Raw genomic sequence first — 17,640 nt, 5'->3', positions numbered from 1 at the left:
AATAGGTACGTTTAATTGTACGTACATAAGCCCGCACAAAACACAATCCGATTCATCTCGTCGCGAGAGCCCTGCAGACAGAAAAACGCGCGATGAAAAGAACGGCGGAAATTGTGGCGACTCGTAAGTATTCATAACGTTCGCCTGGCTTTTTGTGCATACCGTTATATACGCATTTTACTAGACGTACCATGATTTAGGTATTGGACATGATTACCTTCTTTTTTTAAAATTCAAATATTATGAAACAATTGTCCAGTTTCCCTCGCAAAAGGTAATATTATATGCGAAGAGATTATATGTGAAAAGGAAAATATATAAATAAGAATAAATTTTGTATAAAATATTATATAAAATGCAATAATAAATACATGTATGTACACTGATACTTTCAATTATTTTCAGAATATTTTCTCAATTACACTGTCCAATAAAGATTTTAGCTCACGAATGAGATAAAATAATTCTTATAGATTTTTTGTCGTTGAAAATGAATCCGTAAATGAAATTGCTCTGTTACGTCACGTTTTTCACATACTCTAATTCAAAAGTACCAAAAAATGTTTTTTCGTCACTTTAAATTTAATGTTCTCAAACACCTGACGTGATAGAGCAATTTAATTTATGGATTCATTTTCAGTGACAAAAAAATTTGTAAAATTCACTTTGTCCCGTTCATAATCTAGAAAAAAAATTTAAATTTGTCGGATAGTGTTATTAAAGATACTCAGTCGCTTTTATAAACTTTTTTATTAATTAATTCTAGAATACAATAATAATCCATTCTGTATTTTGTTACCCGATTTCTTTGCTTATCCGAAATAAAATCATATAATCTCAAATTGATATTTCAAACTGATTTAATAACTATTGTCACTCTAGAAAAAATTGTAAAGAACAGACTAAAATATCCAAATAGGACAGGTATAATGCGATTTTCAAAAAGTGAAGCTAATTATTTTACGAATTACACAGGCGAGAGGGAACATTTATGAGCGCATTACGGTAGTAGCAACGTTGTTATAATTGAAAAGCTCAAAACCATAATTACGGCTCGGGCAACGCGCTTTCGAGGCGGGCAGTGCCTTTATGCGCGTAATTACATGAAAAGCTAACGCACTCCTACTGTGGTCCGAGCAAGTAGTTCCTCGCCAACATTTCGCAAGCTGACCGAGAAGAAGAGAGGGCTAACATTCTGAGCTGGCCTTAACAAGACGCGCTACGTGTTCTGATTAAATCGGCTGCGACATTTGCACAGTGTGACATTTAATGCATACGTAGAAGGTTCACCGCGGATACTTGCAAACCTAACATCTGGCGCAAATCGTCACAGATTCGTAGAATTTACAAATATATTCACGTCAAATTGTAATTATAAGATTAAAAATTATAAGATTTAAAATATTAGTATCTCTTGCTGTAAGTTCTTGACTTTTATACATTAAAGAAAAGATTTTTATATATTAAACTTATATATTAAAACATTTCTTTCTATAAAAATTATATGATTACAAGAGAAGAATATATAAAAAAAGAAATTCTAAATAATTTTGAAAACTTATAAATAGATTTTTGTACGTATTATCTACTTCTGCAAGAAATAGAAAAACATATTTTATATATATAAAATAAAATATCACAAGCTGTTTATTCTGATGTGTAATGCTATTTTGAACCATTTTATATGCTTATATAACTTTTTGAAACTTTGGTTGAGTATTGATGTGCACAAGGGATTTTGTTTTCTTGAATAATCTCAAAATATTTTAAAATATTTCTAAGTATATTTTAGTTTATTTGTGATACTTGGAAGATATACTATTGTAAATTACAGTTCAAAAGTTCTATTATTTTTATAAATATGTAGTTATAACATATTCTCCTTCAATTTTCCTTTTAAATGTGTGTATTTTCATGCGTAAAATATATTCCGAAAAAGAAAATCCTTGTTCAAATCTTATTTTTTAAATTCCAAAAATTTTTTATGGTAAGTTAAATGATAATTTAATGATAATTTATGGTTGCGCATGTTCATTAAGTGGTCTGTTTATTTTCTGCGCATACTTATTAATGTTGTAATTTATCTAAAAATTAAATACATATTCTCTTAATCAAAACACAAATTATTTTCTTATATAATTTAAATTAATAGCAATACTGTATCACTCAATATTGATAGTATTCTAGGATATTATCATCGATTTAACACTAAAACAGAAAATAATTTTAAATACAAATATATAGTTTTGTAATCTGATGAACATTTTAAAACGCGTACTTTTAATGTATAAAAAATGACATCCTGTTTTCAGAAAAAGAAATATGTGTAATACACATATTTCTATGTAGTGACTTGATTCTTACAATGTCGTCCTGCGCATCCTTATTGTGACCGTATTATTTCTTACTTTTTACCAAATGTGTGCGAAACAGCTATCCTAGGTCCAGAAAAATAAAAGGTGTCCTGTCAACGAGAGAAACGACTACATTATTCATGATTCACTGTTGCTGCATAATTCGCAATTCCGTTACTTTCTTTATTCCTACGTTCTTCTAACCCTAGCCGCTGATGATCTCACTTCTGTTCGTCATCATGTAGCATCTGTTGATATACAGAAACGTGATCGGAAATCACATCACGGAAAGACAACACATCGTTACGTTCGAACCACATTTAGTGAGAACGCGGTTTGCACCTACATTGTTTGTACGACTACTAATGAGCGCGTGCCACCTGGTTATTGCGTATAATTACTCACGGGATTGGTCGTGTTTAATCGTCATCCGTAAATCGACGACCTGTTTATGAAGGCTGGTGTAATCTACCGATAACTATTAGCCGATATTCAGAATTATCGGGAAATTAGCGTTAAATAAATCAAGAGATTTTGATAGTAGGTAGAACATCGCTTTTGTTATTTCAATACGTCAAAGCACCCAAATCTTAAAATATTTTTTTTTAATATTTAACATTTTCTATTAATTTAAATAAACTTATATTTCTTTAAAATTATCAGAATAATTTTTAGTCTTTCGGTTTTTTTACATATTTTGATCGAGCTAGCATTTTAATTAATATCTTTTTTATTTAACAGTTTTCTTTTTCTTATTTCTCTTGTAGCTCGAAGACCACACTCTATTTATAAATATTTGTGACAAAATTTGACTCCACAGATTAAGTTTATATAATTGTAAGTATAACTAATTAACATAAGTTAAACATAAGGTATTCACACAAAATTTAAATATGTCAAAACATAAATGAAAAGTCTTGATACAATAATGGAGATAAATTAGTTTAATATCATTCATAATGAATTGAGAATCTGGTAACCGAGAATGCAGGAAAGACATTTCTCCCATTTCAGGCTAAAAGACACCACTGCTAACGAAGAAATTACGTTTGATCAACGTTCTGCCCATTAATGTCCGAGAAAAAATTGGGTCGATGCGTTTTCACTGTCGTGAACGATATAGCAGACTATTTAATTTGAATCTAGGTCTCGAGATAACATTTAATAATTTTATACGCTTTTAAAATTACGCTTCCTTTGTACACTTAATTACACATAAATTTTAATATATAGATCTTATGCAAAGAAGATAAAAAGGAACTAGCACTGATTAATATACTAGTTAAATAAGACTTTATTTAACTGGTATATTAAGTGTATTCTAATAATTTTTTATATCAAGTTTTTTTAGTTCTTCTAGCAACTACAATATCGTCATATCATAATAGAGAGACTATCAAAAGATTACATTATCTATTTATGTATGAAAAAGTTCTTATATTTGTGAAAACATAGCATAGAATATTACAATCCTCTTTTGCCTCTCGGTAATAGAGATGTCATTTTTATTATTAAAATTTATTTCTGGAACAATATTTTTTTGAGCTCAACCTTTATATTTTATCCAACCGACTTATTGCTTATGTACCCACAGAATTTTTCCATAAAAATGTCGTCTTGCTTATAAGGACTTCTTTTATTTTCTTTGTTTATGTTAAACGCGACTGAAGCACGAACAAAATGCACGCACGCCACTTTAAGAACTACTGATGAAGATTTAAAAACGCGCGTTGCACGAGTATCTCTTAATTCCTCTCGTTCCGAACTTCTGAAATCACGTGGCATTTTTCGAGATAGTCTCACAAACGCTTCTCGTGTACCAATACTTTCTCGAAAGTTGGCGCAACAATGTGAAAGAAGAAATCTTTAAAGTTACGGCAAAATTAGAGCGGACTGTTCTATCTCGGCATCACCGCAGCTTGCGGTTACTCCCACGGCTCCGACGCGGAACTTTTCGTTTCATCCCGGTGATTTTTGGGAAATTGGCTTAGCGAAAGCGAAACGAGCGGGACAACGCCACCGCTTGCTCGGTTACTTCACCCTCGGGTGGATAGTTACGGAAACCTCGGACATACGCCGCCCGCCACGCCATTGCCGTAAGCGTAAAATATCACGAGGCGTCTCTTATACTTTCGCAAGGGTATTTCGGTATATTCTCATTTTCGCGTTAGTACCGAAGGACGTTCGCAAGATTCCTTTCCTTCACGCAAGTTACACGATAATCGATTAATAATATATACGAAGTATATGCCGTACGTAATATAATATAAATTATATTACGTGTGAACACGAAATCTTAAATTTTGCTAAAAAAATATTAATTTATTTATCGTATTTTTATTCCTGGAAAAATTATCTTTATAATTCCCAAGTTAACATATGTATAGTATGTATTATCTTACAATTATGAATAAATTTGTTTACCGATACTAATTTAATAAAACTATTTTACATATAATTTCAATTATACTTATATTGTTAATTTAAGTTAAAATTTTACTAAATTCTTTTAATTCCTTTAAGGTTCTAAATATTATTTAATAATTTCATATAAATCTAAATTAATAAGTATTTTTAGAACATAAGTGAATATTCTTTACATAAACAAAGATTAAAATTTTGCTGTACCTATTGTGCTTTTAAAGTTTTGTAAAAACTGTAGACATTTTCATTGTTAAAAGAATATTATTTCCATTTGGTTTACTTAGCAAAGTATCTCCTCTACTTTAACAAAAATATATGGAAAGAACTGGAGAAAATCTCTATTCGCAAAGATTATTGCGCAATGCATATGGAACGAACTCAACAACTGTCTCTGGTGGAACTACCGTGCTACTGTTTACCGCTGTCGTTCTGTATGCTTTTTTTTCTACGTGGCTCGGTGGAACGACGCGCATAATCGAATGCGCGCATCCTCGTTAACTCCCGTTCTAACTCGGATTTCACGATGGAGAACGACAGACTGTATTACCGAAAATTCCGAGACACAGCTAGGCAAAATCGTAAAATTGTATTACCAACAACTATGCAATGGCAAAGGTAGGAAACGAACAAAGGGAAACCGCATTCACCGATGTTTTTCCGTCGTATCATAAAAAGACGCGAAGCGAGACCATCCAAACGGCCATCCGCTCTTTCTGTTTGTCGAACGAAGAGGTTCATCGCCCCGGGGCGAACGAAACCTAAACGACGAGAAGAACACGAGACCTGACGTGAATTTCCAGCATTTAATTTATCCCGCTATTGCGTCCGACGTCGCAGACAACCGTTTATCAGTACTACTTCTTTTCTCCTTTTTCTTTGTCTCGAACGAGACTGTGACATAATTACTTCGCTAACCAAATAAATGAATAACGTCGATCTGTATATACATAAGATATACATGTATAATGTTAGAAATAAATTTATTATCAATACTTATATAATATTTATAATTTATCATTTTCATTTTTTCATCTTTCTTCTCATTGGTAAGTGTGTAATTCCTTATTTTTAAATACTCATATATTTTAATAAAATTGGCAAGATTTTCAATTTAAAACATTCAAATATAATGTAAATTTTATTTATTTGAAGCAAAAATGGCAAGATTTTATTCGTATTTAATATTCGAAACGAAATATTCTAATTATACGTGAATTGAGTGATTGTTTGTTTTATTTACATCTTGAATTATTGAAAATATTGAAATTTCTTATTCGACTTGTGATAACGTTTAGATATCACATTAATATCTAGATATAACATTAATATCTAGAATTCGAGGTCATATTCCTAATCCTACTGTACATTATTATCCATAAAGCTTGAATCTTGCATAAATCGCATTATATTCCCATTATACGCCATTGTTAACAAAGCTGGAATCTCATGTTCGCTATTATAACGTAGTATACTCTATTGTTAACGAAGTTTGAGTTACACGTCCGACAGAATGCTCGTTACTCTGCACTGTGCCGTTTCGCCGCTGATTTACAGAGAGAGATAAATTTTTTGAATCACCCACGACAGCGAATTCGAACGTCGCCGAATGCACGACGCGATTGTGCTCGGCCAGCTCGGCCGTAGCGATCGGCGTGTCCCAAGGAGATTTGTTAACTTCTGGCAAACAGAAGTTTATCAATAAAATTGCTTTCACGGTGTAATACCGTGCTGGAGCACAGCCAAATTCGGCTATCTAGCCCCTATGCGCGCGCTTTGCGGCGGTTCACACGCTCGCACACATTCGCGGCTTGACCGATGCGCCTGCATGCGACTCTAGTGTGCATATTTAGAATGCACCGTTCGCTTTAATCATTTAGTAACTCGACATGGTAATTACGTTGGCCCTGGTTAATTCCATGCGCAAATATCCGCCGAGTTATTATTTTGTGCTGGACGTTATTAATTTCCGGTTGCATATATGTATAGTTAAGCGACTAACCGCAGGCTTGTATTATATGTATATATCATGTAGAGTTATTTTCATATTGAACTTTCCCCCATGACTTTCCCAATATTAAATTCGTGACCTACTTTCTGAATCAAGAGACAATTCTTCATATACATACATCACCGCCTTTCAAATAAGATATGAGAGACAGACAGTTATGTGAAGAAACATGATATAAATTAATAAAAATATAAAGTAATAAAAAAATAAATTATGTAATATTTAAGAAAAAATTCAAATATTTAGAGAGATATACTGAGGTATTTTCTTTAATTTATCTCATTACTGTTTATATTATATCTTGATATTTTGTCATTTAAGAAGAAAATACTATAGTATTATACAATATGCACTGTATCATAATATTGCACATCAATATCTCAATACATGTGTAAATTTCAAAATATTTGCAAAACATATTACTTACGTTATTTTTTACTATTATAACGGTACAATATAGTAATAGAACATTTTACGTATATACTATTACTATACATATCTTTAATATAAAAAGAAATTTAATATATTGGTTTTATGAATAAAAAAGTAATTCTTTTTAATCGTTATAGATAATATAGATTATCGACTTAAATACTAATTCACATGTATATAACTACGTAAAAATTCAAGTAAAAAATTTATAAAAGAAAAGTACCGTTTTTAAATGTAATATTTAAAAAGTGGTCGATTTGCACGAGCTATCGCTATTACGTTGCGAAGTACATATTCGAGTGAAGTAAAATTTTTAACACGTTAAAACTAACTTCGATTCACGAACGCGGTGCACTAGACATGCCGAAACTGCAAGTAACAAGATTTAGCGTTAGAGAGGCTTCGCCTGAGATAAGGATGTTAGGAAGCTGTGCTAGTATTGGAGAACGGGATCGTCACACCAGGAATCAGATGGTAGAGCTCTGTTCTAGTATTGGCGAGAGTGAAGCTTTACGCGACAATCTCTCGAATCCTTAATCGTATAAATAGAATTTATTTCGCGCATCAAGCAAGTCACACAAACTCTCGAGGCAGTTTGTGCGATTCGGTATACCACACCTATACATTAACGCGAAGTTTCTCGACAAAATAGTAGTCCTTGCTCGCACAGTATAAGTTGCTCTTAACTCGTCGATATCGATTAACTTTTATCGATATCGCTAACTGAAGTAATTCTATCTAATTTTTTTGATAACTTCTTTTAGTTTTAAACTATACATTATTAATAAAAGAAGAAATCTTTAAATGCAACTTTTCTCATTTTTTTTAATTAAAATGAGAGAAAATTTTGTAATAAAAGCACGTTGATAGAATTTTTTTGGATTCTTTAATTGCATAATATTTAAATCAAAATTTTAAAATCTAAAAAGTATGTCATAAAATTCATATTTTCTATTCTAAATATACGTGCATATGTAAATATCTTTTTTTAATTTCAAATATATTTAAAAAATATTTTACTTAGGTGCGCAGTACAATAAAGAAATGAAAAATTAAAAGTAGACACTATAGTCGATTTTCACGAGAAAATTTTTGAAACACCCAAAGCGTGACAGAATCTCGTATAATCCGACAAGTATTTCCGATTCAATTATGAAACTCACCTCGTTTTGAGGCGTGGAAACTATCTTGCGGCTGTATCACCTCGACCTGAGCGCTGAGACGAGACTTGGGCAGGATGTCCCGGTTGGCGTTGATCTTCTCCGCGGCGTAGCGAAAGGCCACTTCCTGCTTGTCGTCCGACGGATGAAACAGCCCGCCTGGGAAATCACGCATCCATATTAAAGGGTGCTACTTTGACGAGATCCACGCGTGCACTACTTATTTTCCGTCTACGAGCACCATCACAGAATATCTTTATCCAACCGTCTATCTACCCGGTTTTCTGTTCACTAGAGCAGGATAAAGATTTATGGTCTACTTACACCTACGTGAGATGATCCCGACTAGAACCGTGTTCCGTGTAACTTCACTGTACAATGTATTTTATGCGCATGTGTTTACATGTTACATTTTACATGTTCAGTGTTTCCGAAATAATTTTAATGTCTTTGACAAGAATATTTTGGTATAAGTTTGAATATATGTATTTAATAAATGCACTTTAAAAACTATATTAATATTTTGAAAAAGGTATATTAAAGTATTTTTATAAGTTCTAACAAATTTTAAAAATATATCAATTTATTGATTCTTATCGAAAAACAACATCTTGAAAAATTTTATCTGGTATCGTACAAATAAATCGTAAAATAAAGGATTTACTTTAAAAAGTAAAATATCAGAAAAGAAATAATAAATAATAGCGCTAAATCATAATTTGACTGCTACGAAACAAAATTGGATTAAAGTTCGTAAAATATCTTTGTATTTAAAATAATGGTATCCCAAACGAAAATTTCCATATGTAAACACAGATTTATTTTTATTCGATCGAGAAAAGAGATACACGAGTACACGTTCCATTCGTTGCCATTTCTATCATTTCGCGTCACATAAGTACTCGCGACAGTTTCTTCGTATGGTCCGCTGAAATTCTGCGCCTTCCAATTCATTCGGTTAGGAGAAATTGGCGCCATAAATTGATTTTAATCTCGTGTACGTCATAAAGTAACTGTACGAGCAGCTGCACCGGCTTGACTCTACGATTTATAGAATTTGCGGAATAGATTTACGTCTCTCGTTAGCGACCCGCTATCGATTCTCTTTGGCATACCTCGTAAGGTTATACGTTGCTCGATTCGCTATGCTCATTGTGACAATAATGAGTCTAATAATGCAAATGAGAATGAAAAGATGAATAGTTTGAAAATTTAACGCAAAATGAAGAAAGATGAACATATCGTCCTCGCAATGGGAGGATAAATTCATTGCGATTTTTTTATCAGATTCATATATAGGAATTGAACTAGTACATTTGTAACACTTTCGTCAAGGAGAGAAGGCAGAAACTAGCAAATGTAATTAAAAGAGCGCAATAACGCTATATTTGCTATCGCAGATTTTAATGCATTTGTTCGTACTACGTCCATACGCTTATGCTCCGTGACATTTCATCAATGCCATGTATGCATGGCCAATAACTTTTTATGTCGAAAAATTGAAAAAGAAAACAATTCACGAAATAATACGAGAAAGACTGGAGTGAGAGAGAGATAAATAATAATTTTGTAGTTAATAACTTATTGAGCAATCAACTGAATTTGTGTTGCGAATATCGATAAATATTTCAGGTGTGGCAATCGGTCGTAAAATCATCGCAAACGTTGGAAAATATACATTTACATAAATTAGACGTTACCTTTTTTGGGGTCAGCTGCCCAATCAAATTAAATAAATTTAAATATTCATTGATTGTTAATAAATTATTTCGCACAGAGTGATTGAGAATGCCAACAACTGTTCGCTTCCGTTACAATCATTACGACGCAATAAATGTTAAATGTTAAATTGTTCCCACAATACATATGGTATTAAAGCTCATTCTTAGTGTTCCGTATATCAAGTCACGCCATTTAATTACGCGTGCGAATAAATGAACATCGCCACGGCCGGTTGACTCAAATAAATCACGAAACAGTATACATGACTATGGCACACCGCTTTTAATTTTCGCGTCAATTTGACAGCTCCCGTTTATAATAACGTTGAATTCAAAGCACATAATGAGCCGCTGTTCTAAAACAAAAGATTGTTTGTAATCCTGATTATATCATGCGCGCAAAAGACAGCTTTGTGAGCGCATACATTACAAACTTAATTACATTTTTCCGTATAACTATTTTATGTATAATCCGTTATATAGGCATTTATCGTACGTTTAAACCGTATAACAAACTGAAAAGGTTTGTATATCGTACTGTTACATATTTTTATCAGAACAAAAACGGAATTTTACTCTCTTTTCAAATTTATACTTTTCCTCATGTCAGCTATTCAATTTGCAAACATAAATTCCTTAAAAAGAGAGACTATGTAATTGTTCGACTAACAATAGCGATTGAAAAAGCAGATAAAAATGCAGTAGTAGAAGAAAGTTGAACGGATTGAATTGGCACCGAAAAGAAGATATCAAAAAAATTAGAAAAATAAGAAATGCGAAACGCTTAAAATTCAATCGGCGTAATGTAAGCTAAAAGAATTTCTAGTTTTTTCTTTCTCTAGTCTTAGTCTCTCTCTTTGTACTATTTCGTAAATATCTTTCCTTTTTCGGTTTTCCGATACAGAAAGCTATTGGCCATACACGGCATTGGTGATATGCCACGGAACAAGCGTACGGACATAGTACGAACGAATACATCAAAACTCGTAGCAAGTACAACACATATCATCTCCCTGAGCTCGGACGTGTATATCGATCTGCTTTTGCTTCTCTCTCACTACCTTGGAAAAGAAAGCGTTCGGAAATTGAGTGCATCGTGAATTTACATTTCGATAAAAGTTCACAGAGTATAGTCGGGCATTCGGTATCACGTACATCCACGCGTATATCCGCGCGTCGTCGAGAAATGACAATCATAATATTAAACAGTGACGTGACAGTTTTGCATGTGCGTAAAATATACGAGCTGTTGTTTTATCATATTTTCAAGAGATAAAACTGCAAAACTGCAAAAAGCTGATATGCAAGCGAAGTCCTTCTGTTATAAATTATAATTATTTTTCAGATATATGTAAATCAGCGATTTTTAAAATAGAAATATCATGGTCGGTATAACGTTGTGATACTATCAAATTCTGATAACAATAACGTTATTAATTTTGTTTTATTTTGTTTTGTTAGATATCGATAGCATGTACAGTAACAAAGAATCTCCATTAAATAAATGAGATTTTATTTTCTATTAATTAGACGTAAGATGATAAATATGTCATAATTGGAAAGCGGCAATGCTAAAGATAAAGATAGAAGTAGAAAGTAAAAGTAAATAGTGAAATAGTAAAATAATTAAATAAGCGCGTATGAAGTATGGAAGGATGTGAGGCAAGAATTTATTATAAACCAAGTCCCCTTCTTGGCTATGTAAATACTGAAGTGTAATAAATTCTATTGTTCTATTATTTTCTATTAGAAAGTATCGGTGAAAATTTTACGATTTCATAATTTTCTGCATTAAAATACGTTTGTGGTTTTCAAGTAAAAGCAAGCAAAAGTTTTTGCGACAAAATAAAATACGTTTGTGGTTTTCACGTAAAAGCAAGTAAAAGTTTTTGCGACAAAATTACAAAATATATTTTTAAAACTGTTTCTATAAAAGAGAATATATAAAAATATTTTGCATCATAAACCAACATAATAATGTCAATATTTGTAAATTTATATCTCATTTCTTTATTATAATAATTATTTATTATTACATTATATGAAATTTGTTTTAACATTATATTTATTATTACATTATATTAAAATTATATTATCTTATTATTAATTTATATTTTTTTAAATATTTATATAAAAGACTAATTTTATCCTTTTGATTTTTATAAAATATAAATAGAAATTGTAAAAATTTTTTAATATAAATTTTTGCGAGACAACATATAATACAAAAATTCTGAACATTTTTTTCAATTCAAAATATGTAAAATTATCGTTCAGTCGTTGCCTGTGAAGAATCTTTGAAAAAATGTATAATATACCTTTTTTATGTGTTATTTTCAACTGCAAAATTTTGCAAATTTTCGTGACTTGTAAGCGGAATGTGCTATATCAGTATCTGCTATTCACAGAGGCAGCTACTTTCAATATATCCGCAGGCAGATGGTTAGCGACATTTAACTGTGAAATACCTCTTGTTTATATATCCGCTACATGTGCAGCAGTACACGCGTGGTTGCTATCGAAGTGATTTTCTCTCTGACGCGCAACAGCCAGAACTTCGGTAATTGTCGTCGCACACGGTAAAATGCATGTTATCCGCGTCACGTTGCCTGTGTTTCTCTTGCACTACCATCAATGCCAATTAAATAGAGCACTGTTAGTAGCACACCCTTTTATCGCCGCTATTAATTTCAATTATTTGTCTGGCCAGCAAAACATTTTCACGAAGCCGTTATAGTTTAACGATATTTGGCTTGATATGTATCAATATGAATATAAACCAAGAATTATAGATTGAAAACATAAGGTGATGTAATCTGTCCGAAAATAGTTCTTAATATAGCTTTAAAAATATAATTAATAATTCGTTATGATTATAAAAATTAAAACATAAAAGAGATATAAAAAATGACAAGGAACAAATAATAATGTTAATTTAACTATTATAATTTTTTTATAAATCAAACAAGATTTTATGTGAGTACATCACTTCAAAAATGCTTTTACATTAAAAAAAAACTTGCTTTAATCATTATGATTATTTATCTCAATAACTAAGCCTACGATTCCATTAAATTCCTCTTCAAATTAACTGAGAAATAAGATTTTATCTGATTATAATATTCGTAAAGCTTCTACGAGTATTATCTCGAAAATCCAAGTCCGTACTATCGTTTCCTTACTCGTGGATATTATCGATCGAGACATTGATAATAATTTTACTGACGCCATTGAATGCGGTCGAAAGGGTCGTGGCTTTCACACCAGGAGAAAGATACTCACCTATCCTAATGAAATCAGGAAGAGCCGCGGCGTGGGCGGCGAGGAGCGCCAGCAATAGCAGCCACCTCGCAGCCATTTCCGGTTCCGGTTCACCCCGCCGTCTCTCCCTGCGCCCTCCGTTGTTGCCTCCACCGCCGCTGCCTGTAACCCCTCTCTCTTCCTCTCTGTCTCCTCCTGTCCTTCGTTTTCTCTTTGTCCTCCCGAAGGAACTTACGCCACTGGAAAACAAGATTGGACAGCAAGTTCATTAAAATGCACGCCACAAGTCTTCGTATTCGGTCTGAATATCTGTTCTCGTTTACAAGAGAATTGTATTTCGGACGCGCCCGACGTCACCGATTGCCGACACGAAATCAGCGATGATTGAGAAACATCGTTACCTACGAGGATAGGAAAACAATGAAAGGGCAGGCAGAATCGAGCAATGATAGGCGATCATCGACGCCGGAATATTGCATGCGAAATTGTAGGAATAAGATCACGAAACATTAATCAAATTAGATATTATCTTAGTAGTACAATTCATTAGCGATACATTGATTAAACATTGATTATACTGGTATGAACTGGGAATATATTGGCTTTGATTGTTACAATAACATTCTTTATGAAAAAGAAATGTATATGAATTCATGTTATATTGATATTATATTAAATATATAGCTTGAGATATGCCCGTATAAACAGTTCTCACAATCGTAATTCTTACACGATAAGTAACGTTTGATTAGAATATTCTCATACATGGTTGCCTTAGTTGAAGATTTATTACTGCCTCTAGAATAATATAGTTGCACAGCACAGTACTGAGAGTTCGATTTCATTGCAGCAATAGACAATAGAATAAACAGCAGCAGTATTACCGTCAACTCTCGCAAAGAATTTTTATGTAAAATAAAGTGTGTATTATAGTATGTAAGATTTTTCTTGTGCATGTTATTGTGAATACAATTGTGGATAATTATTAATAATCCTGGATTTATAAATGCGTGCATTATCACGTGTTGTAGTGCGCGTCAAATACATGTCTGTACATGGACTATCCTAATCAAATGGGTACGTTTTTATAAACATATGCGCTTAACGCGCGTTATAACGTGGAAATGGGTTAATCTTGCGGGCTTTAGCTTCAAAGCGCAGGATTTAACTCTGACCTAGAAATAATCATTATTATTATAACCACGCTTACCACATCTCCGGTTTTTGGCTGGAAACTTTGGCTTTTTGACCAAATCTCCCGCACACGGAAACTCCAGCTAACAGCTTAAAATTTTAATGATTTTTTTATGTACGCGTGTCAACTTTCTTCCGGTTTTTAGAAAAATATTTCCGCTAGGAGAGCCTTTTTTTCTTTAGAGGACACACAACCAGGAAATTTCAGTTTTGGCAATTTCGATACTGGTTATCCAGTTCTGATAGGATAATAAAATCTTTTGCGGAAAACCTATCGATCTTAAGTGAAACTAAAAATATGACAGCCGTGATTGTAACATCCATATAGCACTTATTCTCGCGAAGGCACGTAGATCACTTTCAGAGTACTACGGTTCTCGTCACTTTTTTATATACATGAACGAAAAATAACATTATTCTGTGTGGCAACTTTAATCTTTTCTCTGTCAGCACATGTGTATTTGTTTAAATAAGTAACTATACCTAAAATACAATCAATATAAGCGGTGCAATTTTTACTGAGTTCGATATTAAAAACTGAGGATCAAATTCAAAATAGGAAACATTTCTAAGTATTTATTGAAAATATAATAGGGGATAGGGGATATGAAAGAGCCAGTTTTTTCAAAATATGGAAAAAATATTTAATCTGGTGTTGAACAAACAAAATTATTTTATAATTTAAATATACACATTTGTCTATAAGATCCATTAACAGAAAAATAATTTAATCATTAACAGAGATTTAATCATCATTTTTATATAAATTGGAAATTCAGCTCTTTCAAAACAACGTGGTTATGAAGAAGCCATCACTTGTTTTGAAATAACTGGATACTAAATTATATAAACTTTAACACAAATCAAATAAAAATGTCATTTTTTAACAAATATTCTTTTTAGAAAATTAATAAATGTGTGAAAAATAGAAAATACAATATTTCTAATTAAAAACATGTATTGCAAAAAAATAAAAACTTCCCCCAAAGAAAATTTAAAAAAAGTATACAATTATATTGAAAAAAACGTTCCTGTGTATGCAATGAAGAAATCACGCAAAGGCAATAAAGGAACTGACTTTTTCAATACCAGCTCTTTCATATAACACTATGTGTAAAAAAAATCTAATTACAAAATATCTGATAAACACCACAATAAGCAAAAAAATTTGTAACTACGTTCTTAGTTACGTTAATGTATATAATATTCGATAAAAAAAATACTTTTTCTAAAAGCTAATCGCAAATAAATGAAAAAGACTTGGAAATTGAACTCAAGAAATTTACTTTTTATAATGATAATTTTCCATCTCTCATTACGGCCACGCCGTTTTGACGATGACTGTAAAATGTTTATGGATGACGTAGTTTTAGTACTGTTATCAAATGAAAATATTTTTAAATTTTTGGTTATATTTAATTAGTTGCAATACGAAATGGCTCTTTCAAAACATGTCTCTTTCATGTCCACTCTACCCTACATTTTCAATATTTACGCGAGTGTACGAAGATTTAACCATTACGTATTTAACTGTTCAAACAGCAAATAGGTCACATTGAATATTAGGTCATATTAAATGTAATTACATTATATTATCAACAATTATTTTTCACAATTGTGTGTTTATTTTACATAATTCCTTTAAATATATCTATTATTATTTTTATACGCATATACACATATGTATGTAAAAATGATAAAATATTACAATATCGGCTTGTTTTATTTTCTGATTATTTAAAAAATGTGGTTTTATTTAGAAAAATTTATTTTTTTAGAAATATTTTATTATAACAAAATTTTAATTTACAATTTAATAAAATTTCTAGAATTAATTATCTAAAATTTTTCAAGAAAATGTGAAAAATAATAATCTTAATTAATTTTTTTTGTAATAAATTGATTGTTAAAATTATTTAAAAATTTGTATATCTACAATATAATCAAGTATCCAATCAAATTCATTCATGTATTTTATATGTAATTACTACATAATCTGTACAATACATTCTTAAAAAATAAAAAATCTTAGCTGGAAAATATTGAGATAACCAATTTTATACAATCAAAATTGACTGATAGTATCTAGAGGACCCTCTAATCGGCATTAAGGTTAGACAGAGATACTAATATTTCTCTGTCTGTTATCGATTTTGTTAAAACTACTACCATATATACAAAAGTTGGCTCAAATCGTCTCGTGTCGCGACTAGAGTTGCCAACCGTCCGGATTTGACCCGGACTGTCAGGTTTTCAGGAGTCATATGTCCGGTTTATAAGTGCATCCAAATAATAAGAGGCCTGTTCTTTTTGGCTGAACTTTTGCACCTGTTCATCTTTCTTCCTTTTCTCTCCAAGAGGAAAAAAGAGGAAGAAAGGTGAACCAAAAAGAACAGATCTAAAATCAAATTTAGAGCGCCATAAGAAGTTACGTAACAGACCGCTCAATTTTCGTGGCGCTCCGCTAGGACTACGTTCAAAAAGTGCACTCAAGTGCACCTAGGTATCAGCTTGCTTTTGATATACATACATATGTGTAAAGGTTAGATTAGGATATCAACTCGAATCTTTAACAGATTTATTAGCATTGTTTGAAATTTCTCAAAATTTTTAAATGAGGTAAATATGTACATATTCGGATATTGTAGAGAGAGAAAGCAAAGGTGCTAGCTCTGAAGAAAATGACTTAAATCATAATCACACTAGCGATTAAGATTGAGATTGGATTGGAATGGAATTTAACCAATCAGAAGAAAAAGAAACTAATTAATCAAGTTTAGTATAAATTTTGCTTTAATTGGTCAAATCCCGATCAATCTCAATCTCTAATGTGATTACGGCACTTTTGCTTTCTGGTTCATAAAAGTCATATGTTCTTTTATGTAAGTAATTATTAAATAATTTGTTACAGGAACAATTATTAAACAATTTGTTTAAACTTATTAAAAATGAATCAGCTAACTCTAAAGAAAAAATTAAAACGTTTTTGCTCTTTTAATGATAATTGGCTGAAGGATGAAAATTTCAAATCATGGCTTACAAAATATAACGAAGAATATGCAAAATACATAATATCCCAGCAAACA

At 31.6% G+C, this 17,640-nt stretch overlaps 1 protein-coding gene across 1 annotated transcript in view; it reads right to left on the bottom strand.

Moving 5' to 3' along the window:
- Positions 1-17,640, bottom strand: part of LOC108722037 (Kainate-type ionotropic glutamate receptor subunit 1D) — a 195,489-nt gene that overhangs the window by 61,745 nt on the left and 116,104 nt on the right. The window contains exons 2-3 of the mRNA XM_018446938.1: positions 13,382-13,599; positions 8,382-8,537 (exon numbers count right to left, since the gene is read on the bottom strand). Coding sequence (XP_018302440.1) covers positions 8,382-8,537; positions 13,382-13,457 — 232 coding nt within the window. The 5' untranslated portion in view covers positions 13,458-13,599. The remainder of the gene's footprint in view (positions 1-8,381; positions 8,538-13,381; positions 13,600-17,640) is intronic.

This window comes from Mycetomoellerius zeteki, unplaced genomic scaffold, assembly GCF_001594055.1.
Source record: "Mycetomoellerius zeteki isolate Tzet28-1 unplaced genomic scaffold, Tzet1.0 scaffold191, whole genome shotgun sequence".
In the NCBI taxonomy this organism is placed as follows: domain Eukaryota; kingdom Metazoa; phylum Arthropoda; class Insecta; order Hymenoptera; family Formicidae; genus Mycetomoellerius; species Mycetomoellerius zeteki.
The sequence above is the reverse complement of the archived record's forward strand: the minus strand, read 5'-3'. Positions and strand labels throughout refer to the sequence as shown.